Source organism: Gracilinanus agilis, chromosome 5 (assembly GCF_016433145.1).
Source record: "Gracilinanus agilis isolate LMUSP501 chromosome 5, AgileGrace, whole genome shotgun sequence".
Lineage (NCBI taxonomy): Eukaryota > Metazoa > Chordata > Mammalia > Didelphimorphia > Didelphidae > Gracilinanus > Gracilinanus agilis.
In genome coordinates, this window is record NC_058134.1 from 73744160 (window position 1) to 73764857 (window position 20698).

The 20698-nt window shown below is 36.1% G+C and overlaps 1 protein-coding gene across 1 annotated transcript in view; it reads left to right on the forward strand.

Annotated features, from left to right (window-relative positions):
* Positions 1–4531: 4531 nt before the first annotated feature.
* The window catches only part of LOC123249833, a 44370-nt gene continuing 28203 nt past the window's right edge, over positions 4532–20698 (forward strand). Inside the window, exons 1-4 of the mRNA XM_044678942.1 lie at positions 4532–4648; positions 13254–13299; positions 14276–14332; positions 15584–15649. Of these exons, the coding sequence (XP_044534877.1) occupies positions 4532–4648; positions 13254–13299; positions 14276–14332; positions 15584–15649 (286 nt within the window). The remainder of the gene's footprint in view (positions 4649–13253; positions 13300–14275; positions 14333–15583; positions 15650–20698) is intronic.

A 20698-nucleotide genomic window follows, 5' to 3' on the forward strand; every position in this document is an offset into this window, starting at 1 on the left:
CTTGTATCTGCAATTCTGAAAATAATGAATGCTTTCACTAGTAGATATGATTAGATCTTCAGAGTCATGACATTCCAGAAAACACCTAATGGAAGTTTAGGTTGTGGACAATTCTCATCCTTCCCATCGACCCCTCATGTCCAGATGAGTTAAGAAATTAATTTTGAGACCTACAGACCAGCAAGACTCGTCGGGGAAATTCCACTCTCAAGAGCTTAGAAGGCAAGACCCATGTTCCTGGACCCTCTCTAGGAACAAGAGATACACATTCATGACCTAAGAAAGGAAAGAACTGGTTGCCAGGTGCAGGCTATAATGTTTCATAGAAGACACTCTCACTTCATAACAGACAAATCATAGACCACCACACCCACTTCATAAGCTCAGTTACTTACTCTGAAGGGAATTTCCAAATTTGACTTGAGAGATGCTTGGGATAAGATAACCAACAAGATCCTACAAAAGGTACACATTGTCAGCCAATTGACTACTGGATTCTGTAACTGTGGTAGTGGACAGTCAGCAGTCAGCTCAATAGCTATTCTAGGCTTGACTTTGGATGATATGAATTTTGGGAGGTGATGAAACAGTGGAGATAAGTGATGGTGATGGTAAAATTATAGATGGAAACTATTAAACCAGGCGATTCTGCATCTATGAAGGAGTGTATACATGAGTGTGGGTATGATCTTGTTTGGATATTCTAAGGCAAGGAAAAGGTTGGAGTTGGGAAGAAAGGGGGAATTCTTTATATAGAATTTCCAAGGTTTAATTGGCTCCATTGGGTGAAAGGGTTTGTAGGAATTTCTCACATGGTACTCAGGGTGACAAGCTTGGTGTGGGGCAGAGTGGAATACAGAGTGAGGGAAGGATCCACCCAAGGCTCTTGGAGCCCCCAAATCCCTAACAAGCAGGGAATGAAAGGACAGAAGGGAAGAAATGTCCCTGCCCAGGTTGCAGAGGTAGAGGCAATATATTGTACTAGAAGTATCAGATCTATTGTGGCCTTAAGAGCAGCTCAATAACAACTTTAGAATCTCGTGGTATTCTGATGAAAATCAACATCAGCAATTCATATTCTCACCTTATCCAGGAGATTTACATTTTTTTCTTCTTTTTTGTTTCTTTCGTTATTTCTTTCCTTATCACCCTACCATTTTTGTGTACTAAGAATATTGTTTCTATGGGGAATCTGGGAAGAAGTCTTTCTCCTTTATCATTTTAAAGCCTATCCTAAACCTTTTAACTATAAGATGAATATTTCTGAACTTCTTATAAATAAAAAAAAATTTAAAAACAAAAAACCCTTTTAACCTCAAAATAATTGATAAAACCACAAAGTCAGATGTCAGAGTTAGGGGCCAGCTGTCATAATGAGGAAGTATCATGTGAGGTATTTTACCTACTCTTCTACCCTTTGTCATTAAATCCATTTTTAATATGCCTGAAATGGCTCTGGGGCTTTCTACTACCCCTATATAATCTCCTAAGAGGTTCTCTTTCACTTTCAGCTTGGTGGTCCCTAGTAGGAAAACCTGGCTGCTGACCAGGGGTAAATATTAAAATTCAACCTGTAATTTAAATGTAATCATAAAATATAGCACCGGCATTGGTGCAACATTAAATTTAATTAGCTAGTGGATAATATCAGAGCAATATTTGACTAGAATCAGAGAACTAAGTTAATTAGTCAACAATGTTTAAAAAGTATTAACTCTATGCCTGGCACTGTGCTTAGCAGTGGGCATACAAAGGAAGGTTAAAGTTCCTGCCTTTGAAGAGTCTAATGGGAGAGAAAATATGCAAACAATATCCAAACAGCTTATACACAGGATAAATAACAGAATGCCACTCTGGACTTAAGGGGGATCAAGAAAGACTTCCTATAGAGGAAGCCAGGAGTTAAAGATAAGCAGTGAGAATATTTTGGGCAATAGGGAACAGCCAATAAAAATGCACAGGATCTGGAGATTGGGTGTCTTTTGCAAGGTTCAGGAAGAAGGCTGATGCCCCTGGATCACAGAGTACTTGGGAACGGGAGTTGGAGGGGCATGTTACAGTGAAATGTAGGAATTCTGGAAATGTAGAGACCAGGATATGATGGGCTATGAATAACAGTATTTTATATTTAATCTTAGAGGTGATTGGGAGCCATTAGAGTTTATTGAATGGAGGAATAACATGATGAGATCCATTCTTTAAGAAGATTAATTTGATAGTCTGAGAAAGGGAGCGATAAGGGAGGGAGACCAACCTGCAAGCTACTTTAATAATCCATGTGTCAGGTGATAAAGGTCTACGCTAAGGTAGTAGCAGTGTCAGAGGAGAGAAGTAGGCATATATAAGAGATATTATGAAGGAAAAATTGATAGACTGACAACAGATTAGATATGGTTTGGGAATATGGGAGACAGTGAAGTATGAGGGATAAAACTTAGGTTATGAGCCTGTTTAGCTAGGAGAATGATTGTGTCTCCTTGACATTAATAAAGAAATCTGAGGGGAGGGTTTTGGGGGAAAGATGAGTTCAATTTTGGGCATGTTGATTTCAGGATGTTTATAGGATATCTAGCTGAAGTGTCTAATAAGCAATTGGAGATTCAATACTGGACGATAGCAGAGTAGATAAGTAGATTTGAGAATTATTAGTATTGAGATAATGAAGATCACCAGGTATAATAGTATAGACCAGTGGTTCCCAAAGTTTTTTGGACTACTACTCCCTTTCCAGAAAAATATTACTTAGCGCCCCCTGGAAATTATGAAACTATTTATTGAACTCAGAATAGAATGAAATACAAAAAAAGTGTGGCCATCACTGCTTCCCTGGATCGCTGCAGCACCCACAAGAGGGTGGTAGCACCCACTTTGGGAATCACTGGTATAGACAAAGGAGAAAAAAGGGCCTGGGATAGACTTCTGTGAGACACCCAGGGTTATTTGGTGTAACTTGGATGAGTCTTCAGCAAAGGAGACTGAGGAGTGGACAATTATATTGGAGGAGAACCAATGTCACAAAAATTTAGAGAAGAGAGACCAGTTTCAATTAAATGATGAGGTTGGATTGTAGAGAGTTGGACTGTAGAGAATCAAGAAGAAAATGAGAGGAAAGGAATAGGGGCAGCCATTAAAGCTAGACTTCTCAAAGAGTTCCATCACAGAAGGAGAAATATGAGATGATCACTAGAGTGAATAGATGGATTGAGTAAGAGTGTCTCTAGGATGGAGGTGCCAAGGGCATGTTTGTTGGCAGTAAGAAAGTAGACAGGGGGAGATTGAAGATAAATAAAAGTGGGGATGATAGAAGGGGTAATCTTTGGAAGAATATGGGATAGAATGAGATCACTTGTGCATGTAGAGGGGTTTGCCTTGGCAAAGAGATGAGCCATTTTTTCATGTGAGATAGGAGTGAAGGAAGAGATAGTGGCAGAAGGTACTTAGATGATATGAAAAAGGGAAGATAAGAGGAGCTTTCATTGAATGAATTCAATTATTTTCTAATAAAATATGAGGCAATATTCTCAACTGAGAGGATGACAGCTTCTGTGTAGAATAGTGTTGGAGTGCTCTCTTCTCTGACTAAAGATTGGAATTGCTAGAAACCTGGAAACAGAATCTGTGACATCTAGAGGTGGGGTGGGGCCTGAATAATATGGGGAAAGAGAACTGATTCTGGGAAAAGCAAACTCAGAGCTTGGGAGCTGACTTTAGAAGCTGAGTCTTTGCATACCATCTGGGGAGAGGTAGGATAGGGGTTTCTCTCTAAACTGAAATGTGGAAGAGCTGAAGGAAGAAATCTGAATAAAAGACAGTTGCATCCTCCTGCATGCTCTAATTCCTATCTCAGCCCTTCATTGGGCAATATGTTCCCATCCATGATTCTTTGTGACTCATCTCTTTACACAGGCAGAGTGTTTCACTTAAGAATTATTTGCTCCCAATTTTGGATATTATTTATCTTGGGCAATATGTTACCATGGTCATCTTTTTCAGGAAGCATCCATTTTTCTCCTGTGAAGTAAGAGATTTTAAAGGCAAGAATGCTTAATTAGCATTCTTTTAGATAATTGATTGAAAATTTCACTTTCAAATAAGAATGTTTTTATTTATGTTTTCTTATTTAATACTAGATGTTTTGTAATTCTAAATCTCAGAGGAAAGAAGAGATAGTCCTTACTGGCTTAGCTCTCTTACAGAGTAAAGATGTATATAAAGAACTGAAATCATCACCAATCACAGGAGAGATGTCCCAGGCAGTCCCTGAGAAGAACAATGATAAATTATGCACCAAAGGAAAAAAACATTCTAGCAAAAGGGAAAAAAGGGAAAAAAGATCTCTGAAAAAAAATGATAAAATGCGGAGGCTATCTACATTTGAAATTCCAGTCGTTCTACGTCTTCCTGGACTAAAATTGACTAAGAGCAATTTATCTAAGGTATGGTATACACATCCTCCATGTAAAGGGGTCCCAGAGGGGTAAGAAGAATGAGGTGTGGTAGAAAGGATGAGACGAAACACCTATGCGCGGTCATGAGGACTAGAGGTGCTGATAGCAACACAAAGCACTTTATTGGAAATTACATCCACTTTTTTATGGGAGGAAAGCAAGCTAGGAATTTTGCACAAGTTTCCACTTACACAATGAAAGTAAATGATTTACAAGTTTGGTACAAAGGATTTGGTTTACCTCACCGAATCTAGACATAGTTTTCTATAGTCTGATAAATCAATATGTCAATATATTTAACCATCTAACCCAGATTCCCAGAGAATGCTTGCATCAGTAGTTTTTGGAAGAACATTCAGTTACGGTGGGAGGGGTGGAAAAGGAGGGGTTTGGGGCCTCCCTCAGGTGAGGCATGGACTAAGTGTCTGACTTTAGCTGAGCTATGGCTACCCCAGAGCTTTGCTGCTGCGGGGCCTTTAAGTTTTCCAGAGTTTTGCTTGATGGAGGTCCCTGGCTCTCCTCATGCTATTCTCACAGTAAAACTCTAGAACCTCCAAGCTGGAAGGAATCTCAGAGATCATCCAGTCTAACCCACACATGATCAGGAAGAGCTAAACTCAACATTCTCCATAAGTGGCTCTACTTGGAAGGCCTCCTGGATGAGAAAAACTTGTACCTCCTTAGTCCATTCCACTTTTGGTTAGCTCTAGCTATTTAGAATGGAGGCAGTTAGGTGGCTCAATGGATAGAGCACTGGGTCTAGAATCAGGAAGTCCTGAGTTCAAATCCACCTCAGAAACTCACTAGCTCTATAACGTCTGGGCAAGCCACTTAGCATCTATTTGCTTTAAAACACTGGAGATGGAAATGTAGAATCACTCCAGTATCTTTGCCAAGGAAACCAAACAGGGGGTCACAAAGAGTCAGATACAAATGAATGACTGAAAACAACTATTAGAACATTTTATATTAGTATCATCATAATGCTCACTTAAGTATGAATTATAGACCACTTAGACATTTTGAATAAATATATAAATATATTTAATTTTAAAACTTTTATAGCTTCATAATCCAAGTGAATAAAAAAACTTCCCTTTTTCACATTCCAATTTTATTTTAAAGGTATTCAAAGGAATGCCCTGGTTCTAAAGATTATGAGATATTTCAATATGTAATAAACCTAATAATAACTTTGAAGGTTAAGGTATGGTAAATCCCTGGTCCAAACCTAGCCAAGGGAATACTAGTCTATTATGCCCATCAAAGAAAAAAGTATCCAATATGAAATACTTTAGATAACATTCAAACTAATGTATTATTAATGTTTCAAACATATTGTTACATACATATTGAAACAAAGTGTTTCAAGAGTTATTAAACAAATCTGTTTTAAACAGTCATCTCCAATACAGCAGGTATGCTATCATTTCAGAAGATGTTTAAGAAGGAAAACTGGGTTTGGAGGACCCAGGTTGCCATGTATTAACTGTGTGACCTTGAGAACAGCACTGACTGGTTTGTGTCTCAGTTTCATTATTTTTTTAAATGCTTAATACTTATACCACATACTTTATGGGTGCATTTCAAAAATCTAATTATATAATGTACTTAAAGCTCTTTGTAAATCATCAAGTACAATTAGTAGTAATTGTTGACCTTCATACTTGAAGAGGACCAAAATGGCATCACTATATTGGGGCAAGTGTACAATGTGTCTGTGGCTGAACAGAGCAATATAAGCTTGGAAGGCTCCACTCTAGGTTAGGCGCAAATAGACTATATGAACATTTGGGCTGGGGATGTCTCTAAATTTGCAGATCTCATGTTTCTTTTGAAATACAGAAATTCTGCTTTGCTCACAGAGAGCAGTGCCTTCTTTGATGCAGGATTGTTATGCTGGATGGTCCTGTGCTATGTGTCTCCTATGTCTCACAAGAAATAAAGAGCTACTATTATTAATAAGCCTGTGGGAAGGTGGGAGGTCTACAGTGAAGTTAAAATTCAGTATCATCCTGGGGCAAAAGAGCTGTTGAGATGACTGTATAGAGAGGCAACAGTGGAATTTTCCATTTAAAAGGAAACATGGAAGCCAGGGTTTTTGCTTCTTTTTGTCTAGTGGAAGTTATTATTCTCTGATACACAAAATAAAGGCCAAGAAAAGGGAGGATAGTGATCTTGTTATCTTCCCAAAAAGAGGTTTTTAGCAATGTATTTCATTTCACAGCCCAGCTTCTTCACTGTTGTTCTGAGGTTTCCTTGGCAAAGCCCCCTGAAGTGAGTTTTGGACACAGGGTGAGCAAAAAGGAATTTGTTCATTCTTTGTTATTTGGGATAGCCTTAGAGACAGGGAGCTGAAACCCCACCCCCTCCCACAATCTTAACTTTCCAACTCTTTCCTGTCTGTTCATCTGCTATCTCTTGTTCTTTTTATGTAAGACTCTATCCATACTTCTCTTTGATAATGTATTTAATTTTATTTCTGGTGGATGATTCTTTTTTGGTACTATACTATAGCCTATTCAAGCCCACCATTCATCAAGTTATCTTGAATTCTTTGGATGCTGTTGTATTCCACAATTCAAAACCATATAGTATCACCAGAAGAATATTGGTATTTAGAAAATAGATTTTTGCTTTGGCCTGGAATTACTAAAAACCACTAAGCAATTTCCCAATCTAACCCAATCTGCTCTCTTCAGATTTAATTCAGGGCCCAGATCTTTATCCATTTATAGTTATCTAAGACAGTGATGGGCAAACTACAGCCTGTGAGCCAGATGTGGCCTCCTGAAATGTTCTATCTGGCCCGACGACATTATTCCTAGTCTGACAAATATGGTGAGTAGGATACAATACAATGAAACTTTGAAAGAGTTGCCTTAGAAACAGACTGGCAGATGAGCATTTCCTTTCCTTTGGACCCCTCTTTAAAAAGTCTACACATCACTGATCTAAGAGATATTGTACTGACAGCTCAGCTGGTTATCTAGCATCACAATCTGGACAACAAATTTGCTTCATTCACTTCTGTAGATGTTAGGCTGAATTCTTGTGTGATTGTGGATCTCAATTAGGAGGCTTCACAGTATTCTGATACATGGTGCAATTAGAACAAGATCATCTACAAACAGGAGCTTCTGCAGGATTCTGCCATATATAGGGAAATCCCTCTCTGATTTAGACTTTGTTCTACACATCCTCCATGTCAGTGATCTTTGGTGGGTACAGATCTCTTGGTTTTATGCCTCACTTGATAACAACAATCACTGGACTCTAGAACCAAACTGGTCATTGATGTTCCCTTACCTTCAACTCTTGCAGCTTAAGCTCCCTTCATGGCTCAACTCAGTTGCCACTTCAAGTGACCTTTCAGTCCTTCTCAATTAATATCTACCAGTACAATAATTTTATATATCTGTCTGGTACATATCCTATATTTACTTATCTATGAGTAAGTATGAATAAGATATCCACTTATCTCCCTAGTGGAATATAGATCCTTTGAGAGAAAAATGTCTCACTTTTCATACTTAATATTCATTATAACTTTGAGTAGTATCTTACATGTTATGCACAGGAGACATTTTGATGGAGGAGAGTATTTAACATGGTATTATATTCAGTGTAATCAAATGCTTTCTCATAATCAACAAACTTACAAAATAAGAACAGTGAGAGCTTGTACATTCCATATTTTTTGGTCAATTGTACCACAGTGTTCTCTTCAATTTTATTTGGGAAAACCTCTTATTTTCTTCTTGTTTTCATTAAGGGTGCTTTTGAAAATATTGTAAAATTTATATTAACTGACACATATGAAGAAAGTAGAACTAAGAGAACAACACACACAAAGACTACAATAATATAAGCAGAAATAAAAATAAAAGACGGCCAATTACACTGAACAATCCTGGTCCTGGTGCCCAGATGTCGAAGTTAGTTTCCCTTTTTTGTCAGTATAAAGGAGTGTGACTGCCAGGGCAAAAAGTTGCATGTACTGCCTGACATGAACATCTTTTCAGCTTGTTTTTTGTTTGTTTTTAAAAGACGGAGTTCAAAGCAAGGAGGTTATTTATTTTGAGAATTACTAATATCTGAAAAAATACATTGGTACATTTTACAGAAAAGATTCTCTCTACAACTTTGTTGATTATTTTTTATAAAGATTTGGTACAACTGGCAAAGAAAACATGTAGATTGTTGGTTATTAATATAATCAATCAATTATAAAGCATTTATTAATTGCCTACTATGTGTCAGGCACTGTCCTAAGTGGTGGGGATCCAAGCAAAACACAAGTTCTGTTTTCAAGGAAGTCAGAACCTAATAAGGGATACAATATATAAACTATGTGCAAATAAGATATACCCAAGATAAACAATGTTTTGTCTCAACTTCCTTTTCTTCTGGAAATAAATTTGATTAGGAAGGGGATATATGCTTGCTATATAAATATAAAACTTCTGGAAGTTTGGCCATTTTCACTCATTGGTCCTGAGACATATTTTCTAGTATATTTTCTGTAATCCTCTATTCCTACCATTTTAGTGAAGTCACCAATTTAATATAAGTATAGGAGAAGCAGTGGATGGAGTTTGGGGTCTGGAGTCAGGAAGATTCATCTTCATGAGTTCAAATCTGGCCTCATATGCTTACTGGTTATGTGTCCCTGGGCAAGTTGCTTAACTCTATTTACCTCAGATCCTCATATAAAAACAACTGGAGAAGGAAATGGCAACCATTCCAGTATCTTTACCAAGAAAATCCCAAATGGAGTCATGAAGAGTTGGTCACTTCTGAGAAAACTGAACAACACTGAGTAAAAAGGAACAGTTAGTTACATTTTTCTTCCTCTTCATCTCTTGGTAACAGTACATGAACTCTATCTTCCCAGTGGTCTTTTACAAATGCTCATAATGAATACTACAATTCAAGGTGCCCAAGTATCCCATGAAATTATGTTCCATAGTGTCTTTGGGCATACCAAGTCCACCATCTCTTTTATTTGCTTCACTAGGAAAAATCTATGAGCTATTTTCCCTCTTCATTGCAAATTACTATTGTTTTCTGATTTCATTTATTGTGAGAATACCAAGACTGATATGATCTAGTTCTTTTAAAATTATGTCCACTTGATCACTGGACATTTAGAAAACCTAAGTTTAATCTTTATAGATGGCCTAAAAACTGTGAACCCCTTATGCTCCCTTTTCTTTTATTCTGTTTCCATCACTGCATAAGTAAAAGAGGGCTATATTACACTGGGAGCTCTTTTATATTTTTCATTGTTTCATGGATTGCCATGGCCAAAGAATTAATGATCTAGTGGCCAGTAAACTATTGATGAGTTTCTTCATATTTAATTATGCTGGTCCTTGGAAAGACTGATACTAGCACTATTCTTGAAAAATTTCCAAAATGGTATCATCTTTCTGAGTTTGCCTCTTACCAGAATAACCTCATACCAGCCTCTTTCATATCAGTAAATACTGAGAAACCCAGGGATTCCTGAACATTCTCACGGTGGCCCCCAGACTTGAAAAGTTTATTCTTCAGAATCACTATTTAGTCTTGTGTGCGCAGGGAAAGAAATACAAAACAAAAGAGATCCAGTTTCAGGCTCATGTAGACAAGCATATGCTTCTATCTCTATGTAAGAGCAATCACCCTAGCTTCCAGGGAGAAGGGAAGGAGAGAATGATTCGTCCTCCAATGGGAGTCCAAAAGAGAACTGTCAGTCCCAAACCATATGGTCAAAAGAGAGAAAGAAGATTGTGAGTACACAAGTAGCCTCTCGAGTCAGAGGCTCACCCTGCCAATCTTTTTGAATCCCTGAAGGTTGGAGGAGAGGGAATGACCTGGGAATCATTCAGAATCATCTAATTGTACATCCTGTTTATTAAAAGAACCATGGGACACAGGTCTATCCCCACATAGGCTACTTGGGATGGCCACTGTTAAACATACAATATCTCCTTTGAGCCTCATCAAACTGTGTGAAGTATTATTAGGAGAATTATCCTTATTTTATAGAAAAGTTTATATGGGAGAAGTTTGTATGGGATTCCAGTTGTCCTATTGTCATTGAATCTTGAGTGAAGTCTTGACTAAAGATTTCCTTTTCCCAGGTGATAGTTTCTTTCTGTTGGTAATAACATTTGGAAGAAATAGGCAGTTAGTCATGTTGAAGGGAAAGATAATTTGCTCCCAAATTGATATCAGGTACATCAGTCTCCAAGATAAAGAACATGTTGTGATGGGAATTTTGGCAAACTAAGATAAGAGGCATTTGTAAAATTCTTCTTGGGTTCTTTAAAATGCACGCTGTACCACAGGTTTCCAATGGAACTGAGAAGAATAAGATTGATCCTCTGTCATTTATTGATTCTATTCACAATTATGAATTTAAAAATTATAAATTTTATCTCTTTTGTCTGTAACTCCTTAGGTTATGGCCCTTTGTCTCTGAACTTGCTTCAGGGATCTAGCTGGTCTATAATGAACTGAAAGGAGTAGACATTGATTTGGTATTTTATATTTATTTGTTATTCTATTCTGTATTTTGTTTTATTTCACTCTGTAAATGATTCTATTCTGAAATTATATTCTGTGTTCCATTTAACAGGCACAATCATTCTCTTTGTCTCTGGGCAAAGCAGCTCAGAAGCCCCAAAGAGGCTAGATGTATGAACTATACCTCTCCCATAAACACAGCTAACTAAAGAGAAACTAGGAGCATGGGAACTATTATCTTGGCAACATCTGTAAATCAGGCCTGCTTGTAAGGGAGGTTTGTTACTTCATACAACTTCAGTCTCTGAGAAACTGAATGATATTTGTTTGCCATCCTTGAGAACCAGTTTATGTTGACTTTGATCCATCTTAAGCCCTCATTCTATCAAATTTCATTTGGCCTTCCCTTATGCCCAGGAGCCCTTATGTCTGGTGCTGCTGTCTGGTATATATGTCCTCAAGATGCAGCTAGATGCTATATATTCACAAAAGAATGGATCTGATACCCAAATGAGCTATATGTCCTTTCCTTAATGTAACTAACCATAATTTCCTAAATCCATGATATTACCATTCTTGTGACCAATGTCATAATTTTTGTTCTGAAATGTATTACACCCTCAAATTTGGATCTTTTGGCTATTTAAAGGGTCAAGAGATCTACTTTATTGATGGGTGGTGACCCCATTAATAAAATATAACTTTGTTGAGATAAGTCTGCCTTGGCTTACCCTTTCATTAAAATTCAGAGATTATAGAACAATTTCGGTTTAGGTTAAAGAGAGGCACTATTAAGGAAAAAAATGGAGATACAATAGTTATGATCTACAAAACCCAGGAATCGTGACATATATTTTACCCTTACCAGTCTTCTACTGTAGCACGGCCTCTAATCTTGTGTGAATACATCTTTGTTTCTTGGTGACCTACAACATACCCTGAGAAACTTCATATGCTATCTGCTGAACTGATACTATTCAAATTTGGCAAAGTCAGTGTTGCCACAGGACCTCAAGGACAATTTCAACTACCCAAATGTGTTGTTTGGGGTCCAGAACACCACTCCATGTTCAAGCAGACCCTAAAAGATTCAATTTGTGAACTTCTAAAGTACCATGTCTGAAGACATCTAAAGATATCACCACATGTTCAAAAGTGCACATCCCCAGTTTTAAAAGTATTACATCATTCATTCTGCTCTTAATGAATAAGTTGTACGTTCCCCATAAGCCAAAATTGATAAATATAATAATCAGAGTCAGCATGATTATGCCTTATTCTACTTATATAACATCAGAGTCTTCAGATGGTATGAGAACTGGTTTCTAGCTCTACCTCCTCATCTTTGTACTTGCATGGTTGAATTCTGAAACCAATTGTAGGTCTTTACATTTATCCATATTAAATGTCACATTCAATTTAGTCCATTGTATTAATCATTTGAAATCTTTTATGGACCTGCCCAATAGTAATCCAATTTATTAACTACCTTTCCTAGCCTTGTGTCACCTGCAGATATGACAATCATGATCCTTAGGGTTTTATTCAAACCATTTATAAAAATGTTGAACATCCCAGGGTACTTTGCTAGATCAACCACATCAGTTTTTAAAGTCATAATTTACTCAGGGTGAAATGGTAATATAGTAGACGAGCCAGGAGAGACTGTCTTCAGCATCAGCTTTTATGCCAGCCAGACTTGCTGACTCGACCCCCTACTTTGCTTAGCAAAGAGCAACTGGGTCTTTCTTGGGGCTTATACTGTCTCTGCCACTGAGCTAGGTAATCTCGGGCAAGTTATTTAAACTCTATGAGTCTTAGTTTCCTGACCATCAAGCGTAGATTACCATAACTATCCTGCCTACATCACAGGACTTTTGAAAAGATCAAATAAGATAGTGGATGTGCTCTGAAAATTGAAGCAATAGGGGGCAGTTCAGTGGCTCAGGGAAAGAATGCCAGACTTGGAGTCAAAAGGACCTGGGTTCAAATCTAGCCTCAGATATTTTCTGCCTGTGAGACTCTGGGCAAGTCAAACCTAATTATTCTATCCCTTACCACTATTCTGACTTGAAACCAATGTTTGTATCAATTCCAAGACAGAAGGTAAGACTTTTTAAAAAAGAAAATTGAAGCAGTTAGGTTTTATGTCATTTATGTATTATTATAATACAATATACAATATTTAAATTCATATCTTGTATGTACCATTTCTCCATATAATATAGAATTAGTTAATATCATTTGGCGTGCCTAATTAGAAATTATTAAATTTTTTTTATACCAAAGCCTCGTATCCCAGCATGGAATTGCACCAAAGAAAATGAGTTTCAAGGTAACCACATTTCTCTCTGCTTTACAACATGAATGCTGCCCACAAAAGGAAATGTAAATTTAGATGGGAGGGTATTCTGGCAATGAATGACTTATTAACTAGTTAATGCTTGGATTTATATATGTGTTTATGTACATCTTTTTCTTTTTCTATATATAAACATACATTATGTAAAATTAAGATCTCCTGATAAGAGAACTGAATAAATAGAATGTCAAAGAAATGCGAGTCTATCCCTAACCTAATAATTATTTTGTACATAATAGAAAAAATGTTGAATTGAAATAATTTTAATGTTTAATATTATATCCACCATGAAACTGAACACATTGTGTAATCAGGTTATCTCTACATCAGATATGAAGATTAGCAATAATGATTAGTTAAAAACAATTAACTTAAGCAAGGGGTAAAGGTATGAAGATTCATATTCCTATTGAAGCCACAATTTCTAGGGTTATATCATTTTCTTGTCATCTTTTCTGTTCTTTTAAAAGGATCATTATGCACCTAACCCTTCTGAACATATAGATGGATACAACTGTTTAGAATAGCTTTGTGAAAATAGATGTGTGTGAGAAAAGGAAATTTGTGAGACTTGAAGGTGAGGTATGCAAAATGGTTAAGAATAGGTTCTAAAAACTGATCTGACAGATTGATTTAGTATGAATGGTTATGTAGTATGTGATCTATTTTGAATTTTTATACCACTGATACTTCCATTTTAATAGAAATAGACCAGTACAGTATTGTATATTTAAGACAAACTTAATATCTTAAGAGGAAAAATGTTTAAATCTATACCTCATGGAATAATTTTTGAATGCCTGGTTTTTGGCAACTCATCACTTGCCCCTTTTTCAGTAGTTAATTTAAATTCTGGATTAATTTGAATAAGATAATGTATACATGTATTATATAAGCATACATATACATATTAAGCACATATTAATTGTTTTCTTTCTTTTTTTTTAAGTGGCAACTTATTTGGCTGCTCTGCAAAACAAGATTGAGCAGACTTATACAGAACCCAGTAAGAATCTTGCTAATGTAGTGGAAATTTGACAATTGATGTATTTTTGCAAATAATTTTAGAATATGGTTCATCTCTCCAAAATGTTATTCTTTGCGATTAATTAGCATATAACACATCCACATCAGTGTCTCCTCTTCATATAGACAAACCTTCTTCAACCTAAAGAATTTGTCATTACATGTCATTACATAATTTCATCTGTGTGCACTTTTGTTCAGTCATTTCAGTTGTATCTGACACTTTGTGACAATATTTGGGATTTTCTTGGTAAAAATACTGAAATAGTTTGCCATTTCCGTCTCCAGATCATTTTATAGTTGAGGAAATTATGGCAAACAGGGTTGAGTGACTTCCCCAGGGTCACACAGTTATTAAGTATCTGAGGCCAAATTTGAACTCAGGAAAATGTCTTTCTGACTTTAGGTCCATCACTCTATCCACTGAATCATCAGGATGCTCTCTATCTATACATGGTATATACAAATGCACTCATTCCTTGTCTGCATTTCAAAACTATTTAATTGTTTCTGCTTTCTTCTCTAGACTACTATCTGTTTTCCTTTTGGATTAAGTACTAGGCATGTGATAATATTATGGGACAATTCTGTGACTAAGTCTAGGCTTGAGTAGGCTGGTGAATGGGAGGGATAAGGGAGGGATTCAATAAGAATAGGAAATATAGTTCCTGCCCTTGATGATATTAAATCTAGTTGCACTGGTAAGGAATGGGTTTTTTTTATAAGTAGAGGGAACAAATCTTGCTGGGAATGCAGTTATATATTTTAGAAGTGGAAGATTGGTTAATAAATAAGGAAAGGAATGCTTTTTTTGTTCTTTTCTGGAGTTTTTGCAGTAGGTGTTAACTTTCCCCTAATAAATAAACTGAAAGATCCTATCCTTTAAGGATGAGACAACAATATATAGTGGACAGAATAACGGATGTGAGCCAGGAACACTTGAATTAAGATCCTTCCTCAGCTTAATTAGCTGTATGATTCTGGGCAAGTCTCAGGAGTCTGAGTCCCTCTCTAAGCAAGTGTCTCTCTGAGCCTCAGTTTTCCTAAGTATAAAATGAAAATAATAAAATTTGTAGTGTTTACTTAATAGCATTGTTGTAAAGATCAAATGAGATGTTTGAATTTTTTTTTCCAAATTCTGAAGTACTATATAAGTATAAATTAACTGTTAATTTTATAGATCAGGAAATTGTCAAAGTTACTGATGAAAGTCTTTCTCCTACACACCTAGGATTGGTGCCAAACGGACCAAAGAAAGCTCAACCAAATGAAGATGAACAAATAGAAATTATCAGTTGTAAGTAAATAATATTTAAAGTGTCTTTAAACTATGTATTAATATTATATTAATCAAGAGGTTGTTTTTATTGATATCTTTTTGATGAGTCAACTATTTAACCTTCGTTTTGCCTATGATTTTGAATATCAGAATAAAAATTGTGAATGAATGAGATTAAATTAGATTATAATAAAAAGGTTAAATGACCCACTGACAAAATTTCAAAACTAGAAGGGATTTTAGAGACCATCTAGTCATCTAGATAAGAATCTCCTCTGTGACATGTATATATGATTGTTCCATCTTTATTCAAATACCTCATTTGGCTTTTGGAGAGTTCTAGTAGTTAGGTAACTTTTCCTTATATAAGATTATTTTAATTCTAAAATTTTAAAAATAATTATATGTTCTTTAATTTTTTTGTTATAAATTCTTTTTCCAGCCCCTCTCCCACTGGTTGAGAAGGCAAACAATATTATATCAAATATACATGTGAAATCATGTAAAACAATTCCATATTAGCTATCACAAAACCAAGAAAAACAAAGTAAGAATTATATTTCAATTTACAGTCAAAGTTGATCAATTTTCTCTCTCTGGAGATAAATAGTATATTTCATCATGAATCTTTCAGAATTATCTTAGATCATTGTATTGAGGAGAGATGATCAACATAACAATATTGTTCTTACTGGGAACAATAATCTCCTGGTTCTGGTCACTTCACTTTGCTTCAGTTCATGTAAGTCAATCCAAGTTTTTCTGAAATCATTGCCCTCATCATTCCATGAAAATCATATGCCACAACTTGTTCAATCATTCCCAAATTGACGGACATCCTCTCCATTTCCAATTCTTTGCTGCCATAAAAAATACTGCTATAAATATTTTTGTACATATAAGTCCTTATTTTTTCTTATCTCTTTGGGATATAGACCTAGTAGTAGTATTGCAGGGTCCAGGGCATGTGCAGTTTTATATAGCTCTTTGGATATCGTTCCAAATTATTCTCCATTTTTGTGTCTCTTTTTTTCCACACTTCCTCCAGCATATGCCATTTGGATAGGTATAAGAGTTGTTTTAATTTGTACATCTCTAAACAATAGTATTTAGAGCATTTTTTCACATGATTATAGATAACTTCTATTTTTTCTTCTGAAAGCCACTTGTTTATATCTTTGATCATTATCAGTTGGGGAATGACTTTTTAAAAAATAAATTTGACTTAGGTCCTTATATATTTGAGAAATGAGACCTTTGTGAGAGAAATTTGTTCTAAATCGTTTTGATATTCATCATGCATAGCACCTTTTAGCAAAATGTATTTCCCTGATTATCTCTTTAATTAGGTCTTTTTTGCTTCTACTTTGTCTGAGTTCATGCTACCCCTTCCTTTTATACTTCAGATGAAGCATAATAGATTCTTCTCTAGTCCCTTATTTTTAATCTGGGTGTAGTCTTTCTGTTTCTTTGTTAAAATAATATTTTGTTTTTCTCAATTTACATATAAAATATTTTTTGAAGCTGAGGTCTCCCTGTAGGAAAATGCTTTTAATTTTTTTTAATTTTAAACATTTATTAATATTAATTTTTAACATGGTTACATGATTCATGCTCCTACTTTCCCCTTCAACCCCCCACATTCCCCCCATCCATGGCCGACACACATTTCCACTGGTTTTATCATGTGTCCTTGATCAAGACCTATTTCCAAATTGTTGGTAGTTGCACTGGTGTGGTAGTTTCGAGTCCACATCCTCAATCTTGTCCACCCCAACCCTTGTGTTCAAGCAGCTGTTTTTCTTATATGTTTCCTCTCCTGCAGTCCTTCCTCTGGATGTGGGTAGCGTTCTTTACCATAAATCCCTCAGAATTGTCCTGGGTTTTTGTATTGCTGCTGGTACAGAAGTCCATTACATTCGATTTTACCACAGTATATCAGTCTCTGTGTATAGTGTTCTTCTGGCTCTGCTCCTTTCACTCTGCATCAGTTCCTGGAGGTCTCTCCAGTTCACCTGGAACTTCTCCAGTTTGTTATTCCTTTTAGCACAATAGTATTCCATCACCAGCAGATACCACAATTTGTTCAGCCATTTCCCAATTGAAGGACATACCATCCTTTTCCAGTTTTTTGCCACCACAAAAAGTGCAGCTATAAATATTTTCGTACAAGTCTGTTTATCTATGATCTCTTTGGGGTACAAACCCAACAATGGTATGGCTGGATCAAAGGGCAAGCATTCTTTTATAGCCCTTTGAGCATAGTTCCAAATTGCCAGCCAGAATGGCTGGATCAGTTCACAACTCCACCAGCAATGCATTAATGTCCCAATTTTGCCACATCCCCTCCAACATTCATTACTCTCCCCTTCTTTCATTTTAGCCAATCTGCTAGGTGTGAGGTGATACCTCAGAGTTGTTTTGATTTGCATTTCTCTAATTATTAGAGATTTGGAACACTTTCTCATGTGCTTATTGATACTTTTGATTTCTTTACCTGAAAATTTCCTATTCATGTCTCTTGCCCATTTATCAATTGGGGAATGGCTTGATTTTTTACACAATTGCTTTAACTCCTTGTATATTTGAGTAATTAGACCACTGTCAGAGTTTTTCGTTATAAAGATTTTTTCCCAATTTGTTGTTTCCCTTCTGATTTTGACTACATTGTTTTTGTTTATACAAAAGCTTTTTAGCTTAATATAATCAGAACCATTTAATTTACATATTGTAATTTTCTCTAACTCTTGCTTGGTTTTAAATTCTTTCCTTTCCCAAAGATCTGACAAGTATACTATTCTGTGTTCACTTAATTTATTTATAGTTTCCCTCTTTATATTCAAGTCATTCACCCATTCTGAATTTATCTTGGTGTAGGGTGTGAGATGTTGATCTAAACCTAATCTCCCCCATATTGTTTTCCAAATTTCCCAGCAGTTTTTGTCAAATAGTGGATTCCCAAAAAGTTGGGCTCTTTGGGTTTATCATACACTGTCTTGCTGATGTCATTTACCCCAAGTCTATTCCACTGATCCTCCTCTCTGTCTCTTAGTCGGTACCATATTGTTTTGATGACTGCTGCTTTATAGTATAGTTTAATATCTGGTACTGCTAGGCCCCCTTCCTTCACATTTTTTTTCATTGATTCAATTGATATTCTTGATCTTTTGTTGTTCCAAATGAAATTTGTTATAGTTTTTTCTAATTCAGTAAAGAAGTTTTTTGGTAGTTTGATAGGTATGGCGCTAAATAGGTAAATTAATTTGGGTAGAATGTTCATTTTTATTATGTTAGCTCGTCCTACCCATGAGCAATCAATGGCTTTCCAGTTGTTTAGATCCAGTTTTATTTGTCTGGAAAGTGTTTTGTAGTTGTTTTCATATAATTGCTGTGTTTGTTTTGTATAAAATATTTTTTAATATTCATTTTTTAAACATTGAGTTCCAAATTCCTTCTCTCCTTTCTACCCTTCCTTTTACCTTCCATCCCTCTCACCCCTCTCCCATCTCTGAGACTGGTATATATTTTTCATGTGCAATCATGTAAAATATTTTTCCATATTAGTTATTTTATGGAAGAGATCTAAAAAAGAAAATTAAGAAAGAAAGTGAAATATAGTAGTTTCAGTCTGCATTCAGATGCCATCACTTCTTTCCCTAGAGGCAGATGACATTTAGATGCCATCACTTCTTTCCCTAAAGTCAGATGGCATTTTTAATCATAAGTCTCTGGTATTGTCTTGTATCACTGCATTGCTGAGAATAATTAGGTCACATTCAAAGTTATTCATGAAAAATTTTTGCTGTTACTGTGTATAATGTCTTTCTGGTTCTGCTCACTTCACTTTGCATCAGGTCCTATAAGTCTTTACATGTTTTTCCAAAATCATCATACTTGTCATTTCTTATCGTACAAAAATATTCCATTACAATCATATAATACAATTTGTTCAGCTATTCTCCAACTAATAGACAATCTCTCGATTTCCAAATCTTTGCTGTCGCAAAAAGACTTGGTATAAATATTTTTGTCCAAATAGGTCCTGCCACTCCCACCCCTTTTTTAAAAAAAATAATATCTTTGGGATACAGACTTAGTGATAGTATTGCTGGATCAAAGGGTATGCAGTTTCAGAGCCTCTTAGGCATAGATCAAAATTGCTCTCCAGAGCAATTTTGGTTGGATCAGATCATAAGTCTACCAACAATGCAGTAGTGTCCCAATTTTCTCACATCCCCTCCAACATTTATATTTTCCTTTTCTGCTATATTGACCAATATAATAGGTGTGAGATGATGCCTCAGAGTTTTGATTTGCATGTCTCTAATCAAGAGTGATTTTGAGGGCAGCTAGCTGGCTCAGTGGATAGAGAGCCAGTCCTGGAGAAAGGAGGTTCTAGATTCAAATCTGACCTCAGATATACTTCCTAGCTGTGCAACCCTGAGCAAATGACTGAACCCCAGTTGCTGAATCCTTACCCATCTTCTGCCTTGGAACTGATTATTAGAATTAATTCTAAGACACAAGGTGAGGATTTTTTAAAATAATGATTTAGAACATTTTTCATGAGTATAGATAGTTTGGAAAATTGCCTGCTAATATCCTTTGACCATTTGCAAATAAGATAATGACATATTTTTGTTAACTTGAGTTAGTTCTCTATATATTTGAGAAATGAAACCTTTATCAGAAAGAGTTGCTATAAAATTCCCCCCCCCCCGATCTCTTCTTTCCTTCTAATCTTTTATTGGGGATGTTGCAAGGAAGATTAGTTAGTAATTAAGTATTAAGGGGGACCTAGCAGGAAAGGCTGGAGCTAGAGCATTCCAAGATGGAATGAAGGAGCAGGAAGTAGGTGCTTGTGCCCTGAGAGAGACTCCATTAGGGGTTGGCATAAACTGTTGCTAGCCCTGGGAGATCTCAGCCTGCACCCTGATTTCCCTGGGATCCTGAGTGGTGGTGGCTTTCAGCAAGTGGACAAGACCTGCAGAGCTGCACCAAGGGAAGAGGAGAAGTTTGGGATCTGGTGGACAGCATCTCAAGCACACCCTCTCTACTTGGGTACCT